This window comes from Carlito syrichta, unplaced genomic scaffold (assembly GCF_000164805.1).
Source record: "Carlito syrichta isolate Samal-C Ts95f unplaced genomic scaffold, Tarsius_syrichta-2.0.1 Scaffold279535, whole genome shotgun sequence".
NCBI classification, from domain to species: domain Eukaryota; kingdom Metazoa; phylum Chordata; class Mammalia; order Primates; family Tarsiidae; genus Carlito; species Carlito syrichta.
This window is the reverse complement of record NW_007223631.1, coordinates 683,039-707,357: the sequence shown is the minus strand read 5'-3', so window position 1 is coordinate 707,357 and position 24,319 is coordinate 683,039. Positions and strand designations below refer to the sequence as shown.

At 37.6% G+C, this 24,319-nt stretch overlaps 1 protein-coding gene across 2 annotated transcripts in view; it reads left to right on the top strand.

Moving 5' to 3' along the window:
* Positions 1-22,348, top strand: part of LAMB4 (laminin subunit beta 4) — a 114,699-nt gene extending 92,351 nt beyond the window's left edge. The window contains exons 27-34 of one of the 2 annotated variants that reach the window (XR_002481624.1): positions 152-357; positions 1,273-1,476; positions 5,805-5,946; positions 9,466-9,673; positions 11,932-12,070; positions 14,802-14,975; positions 16,274-16,427; positions 21,724-22,348. Coding sequence is in view for 1 of the 2 variants with exons in the window: in XM_008052513.2 (XP_008050704.1) it covers positions 152-357; positions 1,273-1,476; positions 5,805-5,946; positions 9,466-9,673; positions 11,932-12,070; positions 14,802-14,975; positions 16,274-16,427; positions 21,724-21,863 (1,367 nt within the window). In the remaining variant the exon portion in view is untranslated. The remainder of the gene's footprint in view (positions 1-151; positions 358-1,272; positions 1,477-5,804; positions 5,947-9,465; positions 9,674-11,931; positions 12,071-14,801; positions 14,976-16,273; positions 16,428-21,723) is intronic. The other variant, XM_008052513.2, reaches the window with a different exon arrangement.
* Positions 22,349-24,319: the final 1,971 nt, after the last annotated feature.

The window sequence follows — 24,319 nt, the reverse complement described above, 5'->3', positions numbered from 1 at the left end:
AAGCTTTCCCTATTAAATGCAAATCCAAGGAAGATGTTAGGATTTTGTAGTAATAATTGAGATGAAGGCAGTAGCCAAATTGTAGAATAGCTGATATATAATTTCATATGTTCTCACAAAATGTACCTCACCTCAATTTGCATTGATATAGACTTCTCAGAAAATATCAAGAGGTATTATCACATGTCATCATCTGCTGGAAAGAAAATTAATGAAACTAGTTCCATCTTAAAGAACTCTGAAAGTACCAGGAATGACTTATTTACCATCTTGAATACACTAACATCAAAAGGAAACTTGACACTGGAAAAATTAAAGCAGATTAAGATTCCAGATATCCAAATGTTGAATGAAAAGGTAAATATTTATGACAGTATAGTAACAGCATTTGTGATTTCTACTTGATATACAGACTTTTTCAATTATATTTCCCTATCTCACATTTTTTATTTCATTTTAATGTATGTATTATAAATATTTAAATTAATTTGTTGTAATATGTCAAATAATATAAACATATGTAATATATGTTCTGTTATTTAATATATAAATAATTAGATACATAAACATTTTTTTAATGTCAAAGTTTGATCAAAACCAAAGAGTAATTTTATCATTTTACACTATTTGCTATTTCTTTTTTTTTTTGAGTTGGAGTCTCACTCTGTCGCCCAGACTGGAGTGCAGTGGCCGCTCCCGGCCACCGCAGCCTCGACCTGCTGGGCTCCGGCGATCCTTCCACCTCAGCCTTCCAAGCCTGGAACTACAGGCGCGCGCTACCACACCCGGCTAATTTTTTTATTTATTGTAGAGATGAGGTCTCGCCTGCCCAGGCGGGTCTCGAACCCACGGGCTCAGGCAATCCACTCACCTCAGCCTCCCAAGGCGCGAGATTACAGGCTGAGCAAGCCCGGCTTGCTATTTCTAAAACAGTGCAGAGAATGAATATTTACTCCTCTTGTCTCATTATAAGTAAGAGGTCATTTCGATTTTAAAAGAATAAAAATGAAGTTAACATGGAAATCCTAAAAATTTGATTATCTTCCTCCAAAACTATAAATATAAAAATGACAGATTGGCACAATAATGATAAATAATTTAGACATTTGTTACCTAGGCAATGTTGAATGGGTTACCCCCAAGTACTGAGTGTGAACAACTGTTGAAGAAACACAAATGAATTGAGTAGTGCCTTGCCTCAAGGAGCCTGGATGGCATTAGAAAAGACTGCCAACAAACTGCTTTTTAACATACATCAATTTCTCCTGCAAGGTATGCGGAAGTCCAGGGAACTTGCCATGTGTGCTGTCGCCCTGTGGTGGTGCTCTCTGCACTGGCCCTGAGGGGCACAGGCGGTGTGGTGGTTCCAGCTGTCATGGCTCCCTGACACTCTCAAGGAAGGCCCTCCAAAAAGCCCAGCAAGCAGAATCCATGATTCACAATTTGGACCCCCAGGTTTATGAGTTGAAGAATCAGGTAAATATTTTATCTTGTTTTGTTTGTAAAGTTCTAGTAATAAAGAAGCAGACTGTTGGAAATGTATAAAACTGCCATTTAACTTTTTCAATAAGAGATATTGTAGGTTTTCTTATGCCTGGAAAATAGGATAAACATATAGATATGGATATAAGTGAATATAAATATAGATTTAGAAGTAGATATATTTTCTAATAGAGAGAAAGAGAGACTTTTTTTTTTCCCTTGAGTTGGGGACTCCCTCTGTGGCCCAGGCTGCAGTGCAGTAGCACAATTTATGGCTCACTGCAACCTCAACCTCCTGAGCTCAGGCAATCCTACCTCAGCCTCTCGAGTAGCTGGGACTACAGGTGGGTGCCACATGCCTGGCTAATTTTTATAGTTGACCTTTAAACAATGCAGGGTTAGGGTCAGCAATGCCCCCCCCCAATTCCCCTGCAACTAAAAAAATCCAAGTATAAATTGTGTGTGTGTGTGTATGTGTGTGTGTGTGAGAGAGAGAGAGAGAGAGAGAGAGTGTGTGTGTGTGTGGTGTGTGTGTGTGTGTGTGTGTGTGTGTCTGTCTGGGTCTCACTCTGTCACCCAGGCTGGAGTGCATTGGCTCACCACCGCCTTGACCTCCTGGGCTCAAGCAATCCACCTCAGCCTTCCAAGTAGTGAGATTTTTTTTTTTTAAATAGAGACAAGGTCTCGCAACGTTGTCTAGGCTGGTCTCAAACTCCTGGGTTCGACCAATTGTCTCACCTCAGCTGCCCAAAGTGCTGAGATTTCAGACATAACTTTTGACTTCGTAAAAAGTTAACTACTAATAGTCTACTGTTGACTGAAAGCCTTACCAATAACTTAGACAGTTGATTAACACATATTTTGTGTCTGTATCATACGCTGTATTCTTACAATAAACTAAAGAGAAAATGCTATCAAGCAAATAATGAGGTTAAAATAAAGGTCTTCATCTTCATCATCTTCACATTGAGTAAGCTGAGGAAGAAGAAAGGTTGGTTTTGCTGACTCCAATGGCAGAGGTGGGGGAGGTAGAAAAAGAGCCTGGTATACTCAATGTAATTTTATTGAAAAAAAAATCTGCATGTAAGTAGACTTTTGTCGTTCAAATGTGTGTTGTTCAAGGGTCAGTTGTGTGTGTGAGAAAGAGAGAGAGAGAGAGAGTGTATTTACAGAAAGAAAGAAAAGAGAAGGAATTCAAAGTATACTAATGTAGCTATAGACTTTGTGGACAGGTTGTTTTATAGCAAACACTACATAGAAATGTCAAGACTTCTAACCTTAGCAAATATCTCAAAGCAAAGAATAATTGTTCATAAATTCAAGGGTATATTTGAAATTCTACTAAACATACACATTGTACTGTTAGAATTTAATATTAGAAAATAGCTTAATAGGAATATACTCTTATGCCCTTGAACTTCCTCCTATGTTGATAGATGTGATAAAGTTGTTTTAACATTTAAGTGCCATAAAATTGAATTGGTAATAATTTGAAGCAATTTAATTTACTTTTCTGATCATATTTATAAATAAGTAGGTTTTTTTTTTTTTTTTGGAGTTGGAGTCTCACTCTGTCTCCCAGGCTGGAGGGCTGTGGCATGCTCCTAGCCACAGCAGCCTTGATCTGCTGGGCTTAGGCTATCCTTCCACCTCAGCCTTCCAAGTAGCGGGAACTACAGGCATGTGCCACCATGCCCAGCTAATTTTTGGATTTATTGTAGAGATGAGGTCTCGCCAAGTTGCCCAGGTAGTCTCGAACCTGTGGGTTCAGGCAATCCTCTCACCTTGGCCTCCTAAAGTGCTGGGATTATAGGCATGAGCCACCATGCCTGGCCTAAGTATCATTTTTTATAATGTATTTGTTTATTTATTTATTGAGTCAGGGTCTCACTGTGCTGCCCAGGCTGGAGCACAGTAGCATGATCATGGAGCACCACAGCCTCAACCTCTTGTGTTCAGGCAATCCTTCCACCTCTGTCTCCGGAGTAGCTAAACTATAGGCATACACCACCACATCCAACTAATTTTGACATTGTTTTAGGGATGAGGTCTTATTGTGCTGGCCAGGCTGACCTCAAACTCCTGGGCTCAAGCCATCCTCCTGCCTTGGTCATCTAGAATGCTGGGATTAAAGGCATGAGTCACCATACCCAGTCTATAAGTGAGAATTATATTAAATTACTTGGTTTTCTTTAGGTTGTTTGTTTGTTTGTTTGTTTATGAGTTGTATTTTCTGGTTTTGAAAACATGATAATATGCTCTCTAATCTGTTCCTTTTTGGGCAATACACATAGAGTCTCTGACAAAGAAGAAAAAAACTGTAAAGACCTGAATTTGTTATCAATGTATGTTGAGTATTACATCAGTTAGCATTCTTGTTTGCAAGCAACAAAAGTCAACTCCTGAACAAAAAGGAAATATATGTAAGGACACTTGGGTCTTAGAATTCAGAAAAGGATATCAGGCCTCAATGGGGTGAGAGCCGCAAGCCGCAGCCAAGACACACACACACACACACACACACACACACACACACACACACACACACACACACTGTATACCCTTGTCCACTGGCCCGAGTCCAAGTTCTCAAGTAAGCATCTAAATAGTCAAGCAGGGGAATATCCTACACATACTAGATGTTGAAAATTTTTACTTACATAGTAACAATTCTGCATTGCCTCAGTATTTTTCATCTATATGTGATTCTTCATTGCTTTATCAAATATTCACTGAGTACCTACTATGTGCCAGGCAGTAATCTAGAGGTTGAGAATACAACAGTGAACTAACAAATGTAAATTGTGGTCTTACAACCCAGTGGTTAAAACAGTCATTAATTGTGTAATGTAATTTTAAACTATTATATTGTCCCTTCTCAAAAAGAAAGAAATCTCACCACATTTAAATGAGTCCTGATTGTCACTTGATTATTTTACTGAGTTAATAATAGCATTAAGTTGTGAGTGTTAAAAGATAACCCATGACATCCATATTAGCAGAATCTGGTTAATCAGCACACAAACGGAGAAATGGAAAATGATGAGTGGTTTGTCATGCTGATAAAATGGTGTGTTGTTTTCCTTTCGATTAGAGGGGGAAAGAGTGCCAAAAGAGATTGTGAGAGAATTCTCGGGAGTGAATTGTGACAGAAGATGGATTGCAGATAGATGTTTTAAGAGTGAAGTAATTTAGTGATCTCTTTCTTTCTATGCTATCAACTAATCCACACTGAGATTTCCTCTGTTATCACTTGGTGCTTTCCTGCCTGGCATATTTATTTCTGGAATTCACAATTCACTGCCATCCTTTCTTACTGCTATCTGTTTTAAAGCTGAGAAAATTCTAGAGAATTAAGGATCAATCTCAAAAAAATGAAGATACACATTTTAAATCATGTAATTACTTCTTTTTTGTTTTATCATTTGTCAATGACTATAATTTAAATCCTTTTCCACAAACATATGTATGGTTCAACTTAAGCAGGCTTCTTTTGTGGGGAAATAAAGGGAGATTTTGTTTGTTTGTTTGTTTACTAATTGTGTTTGATCTTAATTAGCCCTACTTCTATCACAATTAGTTTATTCATTAAAGCTCAGCTTATTGACAATATTGTCCTATTGCTTTCTGGGTTTTTTCTCTTCTTTTTAATTCACTGAAATTCCAAGAAAAAGTCTATGGCCTTTCTCAAATCACATAATTACGAATTCGCACATCTAGGTTGCTTGTCTATTAGTCCTATTATTCTTCCACCAAGTGTACACAGTGTCTGGAGTTTATCTTTGTAGCCCACTCTCAGTGCAAACTCATTTATTAGAAGGAGGAATGCTTTTTTGTTAGGTTTCTTTGTTAGCTTTCAAATAAAGTACTTTACTTGAATTTGAGGAATGTTTAGCAGAGTAACTATTTTAATTTATATAAAAGAACATGCTCTCAACCTATTATACATGAAAGCCACTGAAGGTAAGTAGTCCTAGGTAATTTCTGTGCAAGTATTGGTATCATAGAATGCTAAAGTTTCATTAAAACAAAATTCGTGTTTTAGATTTATATTAGAAAAATTCATTTGTGCTGGATCAAAGTAATAATTTTGATCACCAACAATGTTCTAAAAGATACATTCATGTTATGAAGAAAACATGATAATGAAAACAGATAAACACCTGGTTAAAAAAAAATCCTTTCAAATGAATCTGTGGCTTATCTAGACTTCTTTTTAGTTTTTAGTGATAGTTTTATTTGGTCTAGTTAAGAAATTAAACATCATAGAACATACCTAATTGTTGTGTATTGTCTTCACGATTTTTTTTTTCTTATTCCAGATCGAAAATATAAGTAAACTGGCAGAAATCTTCAAAAACAATGCCTTACAGCTAAATGAGAAACTGGAAGACATAAAAAATCAAAGTGAATCAGAAGAAAAAATCAAATTTTTAATCCAAAAAGTGAAAAACTTTTTGTTAGGTAATTTTTAAAAAATATTATGACTAGTTTTTGTTTCTTCCTTTTTAAATGCATATTCAAGCATAATAACCAATTCCAAATTATATTAATTGGAAATGACATGCTTAAATCAGAAAAATGATGTACCCTTTGATTTTAAATTTCTTAATGAGAATACTCTCAAACTACCAACTCTGTGCCAAAAGATGATGGCTCTCTGTATAAGATTAATTTGGTAATAAATCCTAGAATTTAGTTAAAATACCAAACACATGAACTTTATGTTAAAGTTATTATTGGTTTTTATAAAAAGGAAAGTTTAAATGATAGCTGTGTCAGATTTCCTAACATCAAGATTAAGTAATTTTCTTTGCTGACAGATAATATGAGATCAAGAAATGCCAAATTTTGGCTAGTATATCACATACTGTAGTGAGGTGACATCTAAACAATTGATCATAAATTATTATTGACTATATTCCAAGTCTTCTCTCATTGGCTTTCTATGACTGACCAAGAGAATCTATTTGATTCATTATTTATTGTGCTTGAGAGAGGTTTGTTTTAAACTCCATAAAATTATTAAAGCTAAAAATCAAATACTAAAACTGGAAAATGACCTAAAACCTCACTCTCTGCAAATAATGTAGTTTGCGTACAACACTTTAGGGAACTAATCTTAAGAGGCTTTTCCATAACCATTTTCCAAATTCAATAATTTAGTACTTTCTACATGAATTTATTGATAGTTGGGGTATCCATTGCAAAATCTTCAATCACTTCATTAATCTATACAGTAAGTATAAGAGACCTTTATGGTCAAATTTTTTGTTGTTTTTTGGGTTTTTTTTTTTTTCCCTATCTTAATGTTTCTAGAAATTGTTTTGGTGCCTCTCCTAGTCCTGATTTTCAAGATAAAAACAATTAGGCAGAAATTACCTTTGAACAAAATAATCAGTAAAAATGAATGAGGTAGGAGCTGTCTACTAGATACTTTATTTATTCAAAGGCAAATTTCCAGTGAGTTAGGTAGATGAATTGATATAAACTGGACCCAGAACCAAGATTGGGTTGAATTGAGAAGCACTTTAGCTATTTCCACAGATACAAGCCAATCCAGGAATGAAAATGCAATCAAAATTGCCAAACTAGTTGCATGAAAATGGTGAAATATCTTAATGGTGAAATACAGTCCACATGACTTGCTTTCTACCTAGTTCAGGGGGGTCAAAGAGCCTGTTCCCTTACTTGTTGTTACTGAATAAATTTCGAATAAAAATGTATTTAATTAACTTGAGGAATTGAAAAAAATTTATGTCCAGAGCATGTAACTAACGGTATAGAGAACTATTGCCACAAGGAAGCATAGAGAAAGTCTTTTCCATACAAGAAGCTTTTTAATACTCAGGGTCCCAAAAGCCCTGGCAACCAGATAGCTTTCATGATTCTCAGTGTCCTCTGCCCACTCCTTCCTTCTCCTCTTGTCCTGGCTACAAAGTCCAAATAAAAATGATCATTACATTAGATGGTGCTCATACCATTCGGTTCTTTTTTAACCATCTTAATATTTTTCTTGAAATCTAAATGTCTTAATAACAAAGTTATGTGTCATTTCTCCTGAAAGTTCAGTACATAAAAACTTGAGCTGGGTGTGGTGGCTCATGCCTGTAATCCCAGCACTTTGGGAGGCTGAGGTTGCAGTAAGCTGTGATCATGCCACTGCACGCCAGCCTAGGTGACAGAGTGAGCCCCCAATTCAAAAAAAAAAAATCTCTAATCTCTTAATAAATGCCAATAAATATTTGATGAATCAATAAGTGACTGAATTAAATTCACCCTCTCAAGAGCTTTTTTTAATTAAAAAGTTACTAGTTCTTTAAAGAGGCAACTCCCTAATTCAAAGTTTAGTTTACTAAAAAAAAAAAAAAAAAAAAAAAAATCTGTCACATTGTTTCAAAACCATTACAGAAAGTAAAATATTCCATTTATATGAAACAAAATAGCTAAAGCAAAAAAGACTACAAAAAGGATACATACTAGTGTCATGTCACTCAAATGCTGAAAATATTTTGTGGTTCACAGTGTTTTTAGAACAAAGACTTAGTTCCTTGGCCTCTCATTTGGGACTTGGATGATCTGCTTCCATCCTTTCCAAACTTCTCCTTTCCAAACTTCTGCTCCTCCCATGTAGATACACCACCCTCCTCCCTAGAGTGACCTATGCATTGTTTCTTGTATCACCCCAAACTTTTTGCAGCTTGGAATGCATCTTACCCCACCCCACACCACAGTCTCCACAAGTTAAACCTGCTGCCCTCCAAGACCCAATTTGAATGCATCTGAAGTCCTGCCTGACGTATTTTTTCCTTCCACTGAATCCCACAGCATTTTGCCTTGTAGTTATCACATCTGTCGCCATCTGGTCAATATTTGTATATAGTGTCTTATAGGTCCTCACTTGGTGGGAAACCCCTTGAGGATAAAATCCATGTCTAGTTCATCTCTAACTCCCTATGGGACTTAGCATCATGCATTATGCCTGATAGGTGTTCAGCAAGCAGCTGGAGAGTTATAAAGGTTGTCGCTCCAAACTCTAACAGGCCACCTTCCACTTCAGTTCTCAATGAGACCAGTTTTATTTTTCTGACAAGCAGGGCATTGATGTATTTGAATGTTTATTTATAACAAGTTATTTACATGTTATTTTACTCTGTACTGTCTCATTCCTATCTGAAAATAGGCCTTTGAGCATTTTCAGATGCTCAAAGATGAGCAAAAATTGTGAGCCTTTTTAATATCATGGAGAACCAGAACCAAATTTTGTTGACTTCAAACCCATTGCTTCATGGTCCCATTATCACATACACTGTGTTTAAGTTTTTAAAATTAATTTTTTTTTTTGAATTGAGGTCTTACTCTGTCTCCTAGGCTGGAGTGCAGTGGCACAATCAGGGTTCACCACAGTCTCAACCTCCTGGACTCAGGCAATCCTTGTGCCTCTGCCTCCCAAGTAGCTGGGACTACAGGCATGCACCACCACATCCAACTAATTTTTGCAATTTTTGTTGGGATATGGTCTCACTATGTTGCCCAGGCTGATCTCGAATCCTGGCTTAAACGATCCTCTTGCCTCAGCCTCTCAAAGTGCTAGGATTATAGTTGTGAGTCACCACACTCAGCCAATTGTGTTTAAATTTTAACAACTGGCATCTAAACTTTTTAATTGCTTCTGAATATCTACCTATAATAAATAATTCTCAGTTGGACATTTTGTAGAATATACACAATGTTCTAAGTTTTTTATTTTTCCAACAAGCCTTTGTTCAGCAAATATTCAACATAACACAAGCAATATTTCACTCAGAGAGAGGAGACTGTTGAGGATAAAAAGAATCTATGCGACATCTACAATGTAAGCCCTGTATTCTAGAGTCACATAATTAAACACGAGTACATTTGATTTTAGTTTGTTGTAGTTATATTGATAAGATACATTTGTTAAGGGGACGCTGTTACCTAAAACCCACCTTCTTATTTAAGAGGAAAACGTGCCTCCAGAAGACATAGAGAAGGTTGCGAATGGTGGGCTTGACATTCACTTACCAGTACCATCACAAAATCTAACCAATGGACTTGACGCAATACAGAAACTTATGCAACTCTGTGAGGACTACAGGGCAGATGAAAATAGGCTAAATAAAGCAGCAGATGGAACCCAAAAGCTTTTGGTGAAGGCCAAAGTAGCTGAGTAAGTACAGTATTTATATGCTTATCTTGCTCTGACAGAACATCTGCTAAAAGGCCATCTGAAAAATATTTGCCTAGGGAGCTATGTTCAAGAGAAATTATCGTCCAATAGTTCGGTGTCCAAACTGAGAGTGAGCTCTCTTTGCAGATGCCCCAGAGAGCTGGGCAACTGGGAGGCAGGATGCGGGGATGCTGGTTTCCTGTTTTGCTTAGATTCAAAATGCTTTTCCAGTGGTCTTATACCTCTTTATGTCAATGTATACCAATAAATGCCATATACTAACTATATGTCAGTATTTTAACAGGTGGTTGGAATATCGGTATATATTTCCCTTCTTTACCTGTTTTTGGTACCTTCTATGTTTACCACAATAAGCAGTACTTTCAAAATCTAAATTGAAAAAAGGAGACTACAGCAAAAAGGTTTGGTGGTAGGGAATAGATGAAATGGACACTAGTGCCCTGGGAATACTACAAGACTAAAATGGTATATAGAGCGTACAGAGTCAAATAACTTTTGCCTCCTTTTGCCCTGTTGACTCAGTTGAGCAAAAAAGGAAAAACTATCTTGATATTTTATGAGCATGGAATGGGTCAGAATTCTAGGGTCTGTTGGCTGGCAGTCACATCATCAGCACCCGCCATCATTGTTGGGTGCTCAGCAGAGTTGAGACCTGAGCCTTCCTCACTGTCTCATCATCCACTTGTACAAATGACATGTACCAGACTCCTCTGAAAGTCCAACCCCTTCCAGGTTTAATATTTAAAACTGGGAAGATTAAGTATGTAGTACAATCACTTAGCAATGAAAAATTATGTTAGGCCAGGAGCGGTGGCACATGCCATTAATCCCAGCATTTTGGAAGGCTGAGGTGAAAGGGTTGCTTGAACCCAAGAGTTCATGACCAGCCTGGGCAACATAGCAAGACTGTGTGTCCCTACAAAAAAAAAAAAAAAAAGTTTTTTTTTATTAGCTGGACTGTGCCACTGCATTCCAGTCTGGGAGAGACCCCGACTCAAAAAAACAAAATAAAATAAATATGATGCTGAAGAAAGATTTTTTAATAGCATACAGGAATTCTTACAATGCAATATGAATGCTTTTTAAAAAGCAGGTAACAGATTATACATGAAAGAGGATCTCAATCAGGAAAAAAATATTATAGGACAGACATCTTATAGAATATGCCAATATCTTAAAAGGTGGCAGGATTACTGATGTGTTTCCCTTTTTTAAATTTTTCTTTTTTTTTTTTTTTTGGTACTTCCTAAATTTACTATAATAAGTAGTAGTACATTGAAAGTCTAAAGGTAAAAAGAATACAATAAAAAAATATGGTGGCAAGGAATGAGGAATAGAAGAAATGGATACTGGTACCCCAGGAATGTTGCAGAAATGAAAGTTGGGGTTGGGGTAGGTATTGCGTATGAGGAAAGAAGACTCCAGAATTTTAGAAAGGGAAAAGACAACTACCACTGAGAGGGAAGGATGGGTTGGATGAAGACAGGACTATTTTGCAATTTTGCTAACTCCACTCTGGGAACATGCATTTCTCATGATGCTTCTGCAAAGGTCTAATACTTCACTCTCTCGGTGCCTTCTTCGCATGGTGGTTTTGAGTCCATAGATCTAAGTATCTGGTGAATGTCAACTTTAGGTAAGCTCCTTTCTGCAAAACTGACTGTATCACTTGGAATGCTTGTGATTTTAACCTCTGACTGGGCCCCTGAGTGGCTGGAATGTCAGTGAAGCTTAAATAACCCTGAATAAACACAGCCTGAAAATGCAGGCCCTTTAGTCCTCTCTTTTCTCTCTGTGGGGCTTCTTGACTCTCCCACCCCTCACTCCAATAAACATTTAGAAAACAGTGCTTACATTTGAAAAATTAGGGAACTGGAATTGGCTGTGGATGGTTTTTACGTGCAAAGACTGACAGTTATATGCTCTAAAAACCTCTCTGTTTTTGACAAATCAAAAAGAAACAAGACCTATATCCTTAATTTCCACACGTGGTGAAGTCTGTCTCTACTGGACGTGTGTGTGTGTGTGTGTGTGTGTGTGTGTGTGTGTGTGTGTGTACTGGTATTTAAATATACCTATTTATCAAAATGAAAACTTCAGCTCTTTTACTCAAGACTAATTTAAATTTACTTTATAAATCAGTAAAGTTTTTGGTTGAGTCGAATGAAATTTCTTAAGGTGAAATAAATGAATAATTGTATATTTATCTAATCTGATATGTTAATATCTTACCTTAGGAAAGCAGAAAATGTTCTATCAAATCTTGACAAAATGTTGAACAAGTTGCAACAAGCTCAGATCACTCAAGGGTGGGCTAACTCTACTATCACACAGCTGACTGCTGAGATAACAAAAATAAAAAAGAATGTGCTGCAGGTATGTCCCTGTCTTCTTAGAAACTAACTTGAAATAGATTTTAAGGGCAGAAACAGCACAGTAATTTTAATGTATGTCAAAGTCATGCTAGCCTTATCTTTCTGATGGGATTACATGAGGCTAAAATTAAGATTTTGGTAGGATTATGCATTTAATTACAATTCTATATTAATGTTTGTAGTACTGCTTCATTAATGTTGGCAGTTTTATGCATTTATTTAATGGTCCTTTTTTTTAAGTTTTGAAACAAAGTTTATTAGTGGGAGACATGCCCGAGCTGGCTTGGGCAAGAGAAACCGCCTATTTAATGTTCTACCATGCCCCTCCCCAAATCATTTTATCAATTGCATCCAATTTTAGGTTCATACCAAGGCAAGTGCTACCACCAGCTTGTAAATGGGGAAATTGAGATTCAGGGAGGTTAAGTGACTTGCCTAAGGTCATACAGCTAATTAATGGTAGATATGAGGCCAGAGCTTATCCCTTTTGATACCAGGAAAGGAATATATTTTTTAAAACTCACAAACCAAAGAAATAGAGTTAATTGCCACAGGAATTTTTTAACTAAATTTGCATGAAATCTCTTCAGAATATCTTAAAGCTGAAAGAATATCTCATCCAAAGGAACATGTTGCACTCAGAGTTCGTGGAAGGAAGACCACATTAAATCCATGTGAGGGCCCAGAGAGAAAAAGCCTGGAGCTCCCCAGGCCCTAATCCCAGGGTGTCAAGTCTGTTGCTCCATGGCTCCATCCTCTGTCATGTCCCCTTCCTTAAAACTTGTAAATTAGTCTCTATTCTTCAGCTGTGTTTTATATAGCTATACATGCAACTTCAGAGAAAAAACAGAGAGTGAAAGAACAGGAAGTAATGTACCAAAAAAGAAAAGGGTTGGATATGAAGAGGTTGCATATATAGGATGGCAAAAAAAGAAGGCCCCCAGGTTTTCCCCTTCTAGGCGGTCACAGGTCATATTATTCATGGATACTTATGCACTACAATGTGCAGAGCTGAATAGTTGCACCAGAGACTATAGGGATCACGAGGTGTAAAATATTTACTATCTGATTCTTTATAGAAAAAAATTGCAGGCTTTTGCTCTAGAAAAACTCCCACAAATACTATAGCTCAGGTAGGGACTTCCATTTCTAAAAATATGGCTGACTAATACCCTAAGGAATCCCCCTAGCAGAAAAAAACAAAACAAAACAAAAACTCAAAAGTTAGATAGGATATTTAATTTTTTTATGCACAGCTGAATTAGTAAGAGATTTTAGATATCCTAAGAGGCCAAGAATGACGAGAAAGCATGACTCTCGAGGTAATTAAGCACTGACCTGACAGCAGGTAGTGGGTATCTGCCAACCCCTGGTACATTAGACCTTTGGGTTTTAATGATTACCATGCATCACAGCCAGAAAACAAAGCTCGTGCAAGGTGGAACAAGACTGCAGTGCAGAGTTGGGACCCCAAAAATCAAAACCCTCAATGAAATGTTAAACTAACACGCGCGCGCACACACACACACACACACACACACACACACACACACACACACACAGAGCCAATAGAGAAACTTGCCTCTGGGTAGAGGAAGCAAAGTCTCCATTAAGATTTGCTAACCACGAGCTGGCTCTCACAGAAGCTTAAGACTAGAATTCACAACACCCAAGCTAAAAAAAAAGTGTCACTTGAAATAGTTCTGAGTTGGTAGCACGTGCCTAAAAGAAGTAAACAAAAATCCCCTCCAAAGGAGATTTATAGAACCTTAGAAACTAGTCTTTAAGAATTTATCCCAAACACATAAAGAAACAAACTGTCTAAAACAAAAGCCATCAAAAATAATGAGCAATAGAATCAGGATGCAAGAGACAGTGGATTATTATTGGATATAGAATATAAAATAAGAATATTTACTATGTTTAAAAAAACCCAGGAAGGTATGAAAGCATGGCCAACAAAAAACAAGAGCTAACAAGTAACTAGTTTTATTGGAAAAATATTCAAATGGGACTTTTAGATATGATCAATAGAGTCACTGGAATGAGAAACACATATAAAATACTATTATTATTTGCAACGGGAAAATATTAGAGCCCTATAACAGCTGGAGAATAGAAAAATAAATTGTTGTATATTCAAAAATTGAATACTTTAAATTGGTTTAAAAAAATGAATGAACTAGAGCTATATAGATTACTTTAAATAACTGGCACAAGCTGGGCGTCGTGGCTCACGCCTATAATCCCAGCATTTTGGGAGATGAAGGCAAGAGAATTACCTGAGCCCGGGGGTTCAAGGCCAGCCTGGGCAACTTGGCGAGATCTCGTCTCAACAATAAATAAAAAAAACTAGCTAGGCATAGTGGTGCATGCCTGTGGTTCCAGCTACTTGTAAAGCTGGGGCATAAGGATCACCTGAGCCCCGCAAGTTAAGTCCGTGGTGGCCATGTGAATAGGATTATAGGTATAAACCATCATGCCTGGCCCATGCTTTATTCTTAAATTGGTTGGTGGGTACATAAGTATATGTTATATTATTTAGACCCTTTTGTGTGTCTTTAATATTTTATTATAACATTTTTATAAATGCAACAGAAAAAGCAAGGTACTATTTTCTCATCCTTTACATCCAGCTTATTTTTTTTTTGAGGGATTACTATATAATTTAATTTCTTGTTTGTTTCATAAAGAGATTTTTTTATTCTTTCTTTTCTTTAAATCAATAACAGGCTGAAAACCAAGCCAAAAACATGAAAAATGAACTGGACTTAGCAAAGCCGCAGTCAGAGCTGGAAAATGGACTTTCCTTGCTACGGACCAAGCTGCAAAGTAATCAAGAGCAAGCTGTCAGTGCGAGAGTTCAGGCTGAATCTGCCCAACACCAGGCTGGGAACGCAGAGAAGGTCATTATTCCTACCACTGCCATTGAGAGCAGACAAGCAGAGCTTCTTTGAAAGGCAGTCCTTTCACCCCACATTTGTATGCCATTTCTCAGCATTTCCTTTAGGAGTGGTCCATGAGTCAGTGGTATATGTTGTAGAGATTCCGATGCACAAAAGATCTTGTGTAGCACAAGGCTGTCTTCGTGGAAAGCAGAAGTCCCTGGCCCAATCAAGTTGAACTGTTTCCTCTCCCATCTACTCGGCCTATTATTCTTTGTGTCTGGGTCAAATAGTCCATAAATCAAATTTGCTTCCAAACTTCCATAATTTGTGTCTTTTATCTATATTGTATGTATCTGTCCTTTACTTTGATTCAATCATGTTACGTATTTTAAAAAACAATAAATGAAAGTCACCTGCCAAAAAGACTAGATCAGGTTACAAAAATCAGAGTGAGTTAATTAAATGGTTGTAGAAAGTGGCCCATTAATTTAGGTTGCTGAAAGAAGCTATCAACTCATTTTCTTATCAAGAAATCGTTGGTTGGTCACATGAATATAATGGCTTAAACAAAAGAAAAATGTTAGTGTTTTTACGATTGGTCTGTTTTCTTACTTTTAATTCCTAATGTGCGGGTAAATTTTCCACTGACTTGGGAGTTGAGAACATTCTCTGTGGAACAGAGTTTGAGGAAGGTACTTTCTACTCATCCTCTTGTCACTTCCATATTTTATTTCTGGGTCTGCTTAACCTTCTGCGTTGTCAACCACACGGGCTAACCCAAAGAGTTCCATTCTATTTTCAAAGGAGATCTTCATACAAACATTTCTACTTCCCTTCCTGTCTCATTTCTCTCTTACTTTTTTGCCAACCAAATAATGCATCCTTGCTGCTTCTAAATCTCCATCACTCACTCTGTCCTTCGTTTTACATGTACAACTGATTGACCCAACTGAACCAGGGATTTGTCAAGGACAGGATTACGTCATTTCTGACTTCTGTATCTTCCACCCTAACACAGTACAGAGTGAACAATTAGTGCCTCATAAGTAGTTGCCTTAACATGTAATAGTGATTGATACTTTGTGACAAGGTTTTATTTTTAATGAAACTGAGTTGTTTTTTTTTCAACCTGAAAAAACAAATATGCTCAGTTGGGGGAAATAAAAAAGCCTGTTGGAAACATCAGAGTGACTCAAGCATATTAACTAGATTGTGGCTTCTGCTGTATTCCCTTTATTTATGGCAATAGGAGAATCATCATGCATATGTACACGCTTTAAATACTTTCTGGTGATGGGAATGTTGTTCTGCTACAGGAGTTTGTTGAGCTGAAAAAACAACATGCTCTTCTTCAATATAAGACAAGCTCTTCAGGACTGACAAAGGAGACATTAGGAAGAGTTAAACAGCTAAAAGACGCTGCAGAAAAACTGGCTGGAGATACAGAGGACAAGCTAAGAAGAATAACAGGTAACTATTCTTTAACCCACTCTGCCAATTTGACAGCAGTATCATAGTACTTTACCTTACTAGTAGAATTTATACCAACTTTAATTTATCCTTAACACAGTTTGACCACATATGAATCCACTGAGGAAATAGGAATTCATGTTGTGTTTGGGGTACAAGGAAGTAACAAACCTCTTGCATCGATTTTCCTAGAAATATATAAGTATATTAATAAGCAACTGTCCTGCATTAATCAAAACAAACTGAGATTTCCTTTGGTCGCCTTGAATGTCCTTTTTCCTAACTCAATGTTCTCAACTGGAGGTGAGATATCTGAAGACATTTTTGCTGTCACCCTGGAAGGTACTACCAGCATGTAGTGAGAAGAGTCCAGAGATGGTGCTGAGTATCCTACAATGCACAGGATAGCTCCCCATGACAAACAATTATCCTCTCTCAAATGACAATAGTGCCAAGATTGAGAAACCTTGTGGTAACCTTTCTTTTTTATTTTTCCTCTCGTGCAAATAACTCTTTTGGGGTCAGTATGATCTAGACTCTAAAGCAGTAGGTCATCTAGCACAGATCTTTGGATAGCAATCCAGAAGGAATCATATTTACACAAGGGGTTTTATTTTGTTTTGTTTGTTATTTCTTGTTTTGTTTTTTTTTTATTTTTATTTTTTTATTTTAAAGATGTGACTGGGCTTGGTGGCTCAGCCTGTAATCCCAGCACTCTGGGAGACTGAGGATGGCCTGAGCTCACGGGTTCGAGACCAGCCCAGGCAACTTGGCAAGACCTCATCTTTACAATAAATCAAAAATTAGCTGGGCATGTAGTAGTAGTAGTGCGTGCCTGTAGTTCTAGCTGCTTGGAAGGCTGAGGTGGAAGGATCACTGGAGCCCAGCAGGTCAATGCTGGGTTGGCAGTGAGCGTGCCACTGCACTCCAGCCTGGGCAACAGAGTGAGACTCCAGAGTGAGACTCCAACTCAATAAAGAAAGGAAGGATGGAAGGGAAGGAGGGAGGGAGAAAGGGAGGAAGATTGATGTGGGGTACAATTCAGGGTTAGGTATACAAATGTTCATAATGCAGATAACCTTGTTGATGAAGTGTGCCCTCCCCCCGCAGTTTCCCACTACTGTTAATACCTTTCTTATTGCTTTATGATAATTGTTCAAGGTCCACTTATGAATGAGAACCTGTGGCACTCAGTTCTTTGCTTCTGCAATAGATCACTCAGTGTTATAGACTCTAAGTCCATCCAAGTTGCTGCAAAGTTCATAATTTTATCCTTCTTTATGGCTGTGTAATATTCCACTGCAATAAACATGTGCATGTAGGTATCTTTTACACAGAGTGACTTGAGTTCCTCCAGGTATATTCCCAGAAGGGGGATTGCTGGGTTGTATGGAAGTTTGATATTTAGATCTTTTAGGAGTAGTCAAACTGTTTTCCACAAAGGTTGTACTAGTTTACACTCCCAAAAACAATGCAGAAGTATTCCCTTTCCCCCACATCCTCTCCAGCATCTGTTGTTTTTTGAGTTATTGATGCTGGCCATCCTGACTAGAGTTAGGTGGTATCTCAGTGTGGTTTTAATTTTCATTTCTTTGCTGACTAGTGAAACTGAGTATTTTTTAATGTATCTGCTGGTTGCTCATATGTCTTCTTTTGAGAAATGTCTATTCATATCTTTTACCTACTTTGTAACAGGACTGTTTGTTTTTTTCTTTTCAGCACGTTTCAGTTACTTATAGATCCTAGATGTTAGGTCTTTGTCAGATATACAGTTGGCAAATATTTTTTCCCAGTCTGTGTGCTGTCTCCCTACTTTCTTGATGGCTTCTTTGACTTTGTAGAAGCTTGTCAGTTTGATGAGGTCCCACTTAGAGAAGGGTTTTTATTAAAGTGGATATTTTGATTCCACATTTTGATGATAAAGTGAGCAAACATAGAATAGGTGAAATCAGCCGGGCTCAGTGGCTCAGCCTGTAATTCCGTGCCTTGGGAAGCTGAGGTGAGTGAATTGCCTGAGCCCATGGGTTAGAGACCCACCTGGACAACTTGGTTAGACCTCATCTCTACAATAAATCAAAAATTGAGCTGGGCATGATAGCGCGCACCTGTAATTCCAGCTGCTTGGAAGGCTGAGGCGGAAGGATCACCAGAGCCCCAGTAGGTCAAGGCTGCAGTGACCGGGAGCGGCCACTGCACTCCAGTCTGGGCGTCAGAGTGAGACTCCAACTCAAAAAAAAAAAAAAAATAGAATAGGTGAAATCAGAAAGTTTCCATAATTTTTCCACAATGGATATTTATGACTTTTCTGGAAAATCATGTCCTCAACTACCTCTAAACTATCGAGAAATAGCAAATATGAGTGTATAGGTTTACTCTTGGTTGTATTTATTGTCTCCCCAGACTTTAAAACTAATTGTATTCATTAGAAATGTAAATAACTCTCCAAATATTAAAATTACCAAAAGACCTCACTTATAAATACTTGTTATAAAATGAGCCTTGGCCTTATGACCACTTATATCATCACTATGACATGAAAAAACTGAAAATGCAACATCAATATGGCTCAAAGTCAAGAAAAAGACATACCAAACTGCTAACGTTTGTTCTCCCTGGGGAGGTAGTGGGAGTAGAGGGGAAATCGTTGCTTTTTACATTTACACAATTTTTTTCAAAGCAGCAGAGTTATGGGTAGTATTTGTTTTTCATTTTTAAGCATTTTCCTTGATTTTTTTTCAAGGAAAGATTCAGAAAAAAGCAAAACAAAACAAAAAACCCTTACATTCTATAGATGATACCATGAAAATTACTTTCCATTATCTCAGCTCTTGGTCCTTACTATGGGAGCAAAAACTTAGGGAGAATATTTCTGTCCTGTGTTTTATGTCAGAGTCCAAATTGTTTCCGCTGATCCCCATTGGCTAAAAATTTTCCGTTTCGGAAATTAGAATGGAAGAGAAGTTTAAGTTAGAGAACTTCTCAGAGAGGTCTAAAATAATTCAGGCTACTCCTTTTTCTCTTTTCACTTTAATGCTGTTTTCACAACTCAACAAGACAGAAAAATGAGACATCGACTTGTCTGTCTTCCCCATGCTGCCACTTGAGGATGGGAGGAACCATAAGAGCTATGCTCTGTTCCCATCTGGTAGGAAGGGATGGCCCTGGGAAACAAAGAAGGTACCCTTGGCAGCACCAATGTCCAGAGAGTGGGGAATGGACCCTAGCCTGCAGCCCAGGTCCCTCCACAGGACTTGTTAGTCGGGGTTCCCGCAAGAAACAGAAAGAAGACTCAGATGTAATTCTGGATAATGTATTTATAAGTGGAGTTGTCTCAGTTATCTATTGACTGTATGACAAACCACCCCACATGTAATGGCTTAAACAACCACCATTTCTTATTTGTCTGTGGGCTGCCTGGGTGGTTCTTCTGCAGGTCTCACCTAGGTTATTCAAGCAGCTGCAGTTGGCTGATGGCTCTGTGGGCAGATCTGCCAGGGGTTGGGCTTGGCTGAGATGCTGGTATTCTCTCGGCATGGTCTGTTATCCCGGGCTGTTTCACAGCATGAAGCTTCAGGGCATCATGGTGAAAAAGGAAGATGCAAGGTTCCTGAGGTCCTGAAACATCATTTCTTCCACTTTCCATTGGTCAAAACAACTTGTAAAGTCAGCCAAGGTTGACAGGCAGGGGGTAGGCGGAGGGTAAGTAGATTCTACTTTTTTGATGGGAGGAACTACAAAGCATGCATAAGAATTAAGGGAATCAACTGAGGGTATGGTAGTACTGGGTGACCAGCAGCAGTGAGAAGTCCTTGGCATTTCTAGACCCGCAGGGGCCGGGGAAGCAGGAATGTTACCAGAGTCCTGTGAACACTTGAGAGTTATGGAAGAGGCCACCCCACAGGAACTGGAGCTGACGGATGGAGAAACCAGATCCTGGAGACAGCTCACTCTTCCCACCCTCTGATCACTTGTCAGCACCATCCACTGGCCAAGTGTGAATGAAAGCCAGAGGTCAAGTTTGCTGGGTGGTGTCATCCATGGAGGGTAGCTTTCTAGAACACCAAACAGGATAGAGAATGAGGCTGGAGAATAAGAGAATGAAGAGTAACCAGCTCAATCATATTAACTTACCTAGTGGAAACACGGGGATGTGTTTTTCTTTTAGTCCAAATATACTTCCAATGTCGAATCCCCTTTTCAATCTCAAATGACCTATGGTTGTTAGTCTCTAGCGACAGAACACACACCACCATCCACAGCAGCTCCTTAGTCTTCGAACAGCCATGACTACTAGAGAGTTCTTTATATTCAGACAAAAATCTTCTTTCATGGAGCTTGACTTGCTAGTTTTCATTTTATTTCCTCAGAATGACAAAGAGCACATTTACTCTGCTTTCCTACGCTGGCCCTTCAAATACATAAAAATAGCTACATTGCATGCCCTGAATTGTCTTTTCTCCATATGAAACATCACCAGCTAAGTCAATATTTGTTCCCAGGATAGTTTTAAATTTCTTCAGTAATCTCTTTCCTCTGAACACATGTTAGTTTGGCAGTTACTCCAGACTAGCCCAGTATTCAAGTGTGAAGGGGGACATTTACCTTCTTTCTTCCAGAAGTTCCACATCTATCCAAGGAGAGGTGGTCAAAAGACCTCACTGTTAACTGTAGCACTCTACACCTCTTCTATCCACTACTCTATGGGCTCTTTTTCAAGGTTTACTAGAATTCCCAGATATTTATCAAATGATCAATGAATATGTGAATGGATGGACAGGTCAAAGGATAGATGGATTGATGGATCAACAGATGGATAAAAGTGGAGCCAAGGAAGGCATTACTTTGCTTTTACTGTTTAGGACCTTTGATTTCATCAGGGAAGAAGAATGAAGAAATGAAAATGTCTGTCCTTTTCTCTGAAAGACTGGAAAACACTAAAGTGAAAACACATTTAAAAATGAAGCTAAAATAATAACACATTTTTGGAAATATAGCACTTTAGCAAATTCAGTCAATGCTATTATCTATCTTTTCCTTTCTAATGACTTCTAACCTACTACAGACTCACCCTGACAAATGTCATTAGATATAAAAACTTTTAGACAAAAATAACAATTTGCTCTGATTTATATGAAAACCTTGCAAGGCCTGGTGAAATAATGTCTTATCCATTGAATCGAAACACAAAACTCAATATATTTTTAAGAGACACCCCCCCCCCCATGTTTGGTATAATGTGGCTATCAGGAGGAAGCTATCAAATGGAAACATATCATTCTTTTTTTTCTTCTTTCAGATTTAGAAAAGAGGATCCAAGATTTGAACCTAAGTAGACAAGAAAAAGCTGATCAACTGAAACAATTGGAAGATCAAGCTATTGCCATTAAAAATGAAATAGTTGAACAGGAAAATAAGTATACTACCTGCTATAACTAGGCAGAGTTCAAGTGCAAATGCTTGTGCCTTTGTTTCTGGCTTCTGATGCACAAGTCCACAGAGCTGTTCTGATCTTCTGAAACTCTTTCAGGCTTTCTACCTTCTCTTCCCCACAGCCTCTCTTCACTACAGATCTGCTCAGTGTGGCTGGATTGAGAAACTGGCCCAGAAAATGCCACTTCATAATAGAAGGAGAGAAGTAAGCAGATTGGGTCTGTTTCAAAAATCTTTCCTCTTGCCTCTCTTTCTCTTTCATAACTTAAAAATAATTAGTTACACATGACAATGTAAATAAGTACTCTATTGAGTAATAATCATTCCAGTCAAAAATGAACCTAAACATTAAATAAATATCTCCACTACTAGACTGGGTGATACATACAAATGGCATTTACTAGATTGTCTTTTATTTTATATTTATTTGGATCTGCTTTCATTTGGAAAACTATTATTCTATTCAGAATAAAATGCATACAATTCAAAATATAACTTGCTTTTATACTCATTTTCCCACACACTCATTCTCTCAAGCATAGGGTTCTGATTTCCCCTAATGGCATTAGAACAATAGACAGATAAATATTGAGTTACTTTTCATAATTTGTCTGTGGGTATTTTTGCTGTAAAATCTATTTATTTTTAAAAGACTAGCACTTGTGTTCTTATTGTTTAGTATAAAAGATTGGACTGTCTCATTTCACAATGAGTCTATGAATTCACATTAACTTTTTATGCATGCATGATTTATAATAAAGTGCATTGCTTTTGTTTGTGAAAGCTCTCCTTCAGAGGGATTATTCTAAGAGAGTTTGGCCCCACACTTTTGAATAAGAAATAATATACATCAACATTGATGTATGAAAGAGAAAGATCAGCTGGAGCATTTCTATTAAGGACATAAAAAATGAGTTTTAAAATTCAACAAAAGGGCTTTAGGATTATACCTAAATATGAAAATTCTTCAAGTATAGGCTGTTAAAGAAAATTGCAGCCAGACATGGTGGTTCATTCATGACTGTAATCCCAGCACTTTGGGAGGCTGAGGCAAGAGTTCAAGACCAGCCTGGGCAACATAGCAAGACCTCATCTCTACAGAAAAAAAAAAAGAAGAAGAAGAAGAAAAGAAAAAGAAAATTGCAAAATCTATTTCCCTGGACATCCAGAAGAATAGAAGGAAACTTTTCTACAGAAAGACCACCCCAGAAATCTCACTTGAAGGAAACAATTATAACAAACTTTTGCAAACTCCACCAATGAATGGTGCATAAAATGACACAGAGAGAAAACTACAGCTGTCACAAAGTCTCAGTTCTTTGCTCCAACATAGAGGGTGAAACACACTTCAGTTTTCCCATCTAGATACTGACTTTCAACTTTGTACAAATGATAGGCAATTTGACAAGCATGGTTTTTTTGTTTGCAATAGCAACATTCAATTGTTCTTCCTTTTCAGTGATCAGAGACTATACAAGTAATAGACCAGGGGGTGTGGGAATGATTAAAGAGAGAATGGTTTCTATCTGCTGACTGGGAGGACTAACCGGCTGTTGAGTTCTAGAGAAGCAGAAAAATCCCCAGCCTTTAGAAAAGCACGCTTATCTGGGGAATCAAGTGAAAATGCAAGATAAACTCCTTATCTTAGGAGACTCCTGGGCATTGCAATTTGATGGAACTATGGGATGTACTTTGAAAACACTGCATTTACATATGTTTGCACTTTCTAAACTTTGGTGTTTAAAATAAGCTTTAGTTATTTCTTAAAATGTATGTATGTGAAAAATCTTATTACTCAGTGATGTCAGATAAATCATTCTGACATCTATTACTTGCTATATATCCTTTGTTCAAGATGCTACCAAGGCAAGATTCAGTAAAATAGCAGCTTTGTTTCTTTTCTTTTTCTTTTTTCTTTCTTTCTTTTTTTTTTTTTTTTGAGACAGGGTTTCACTCTTTTGCCCAGGCTGGAGTGCAGTGGCACAATCCTAGCTCTCCACAGACTTGGTGTCCTGGCCTCAAGTGATCCTCTCATCTCAGCCTCCCGAGTAACTGGGACTACAGGTGTGTGCCACCATGCCCGGTTAATTTTTTGATTTTTCTGTAAAGACACAGTCTCACTTTGTTGCCCAGACAGGTCTCAAGCTCCTGAGCTCAAGCAATTCTCCTGTCTCGGCCTCCCAAAGTGCTGGTGTGAGCCACTGCACCTGGCTTGGCATCTTTTATACATTGCAAAGTAATTATAGAATGTGTATCAATCCTAAGACCCAGTAATTCCACTGCTGAACCTATATATTAAGAAAATAATTTAAAAGACGGAGGTGGAAAGCCTTGTTGTTAATTCATTTTAGCATGCCTTATATTAAAAATGCAAAAAAAATCAATTTTACCAGTCTGAGTCTTGCATGAAAACCCTAGAAACCAACAACAGCTTATTAAGCAGAAAGGAACTTAAAGGATAT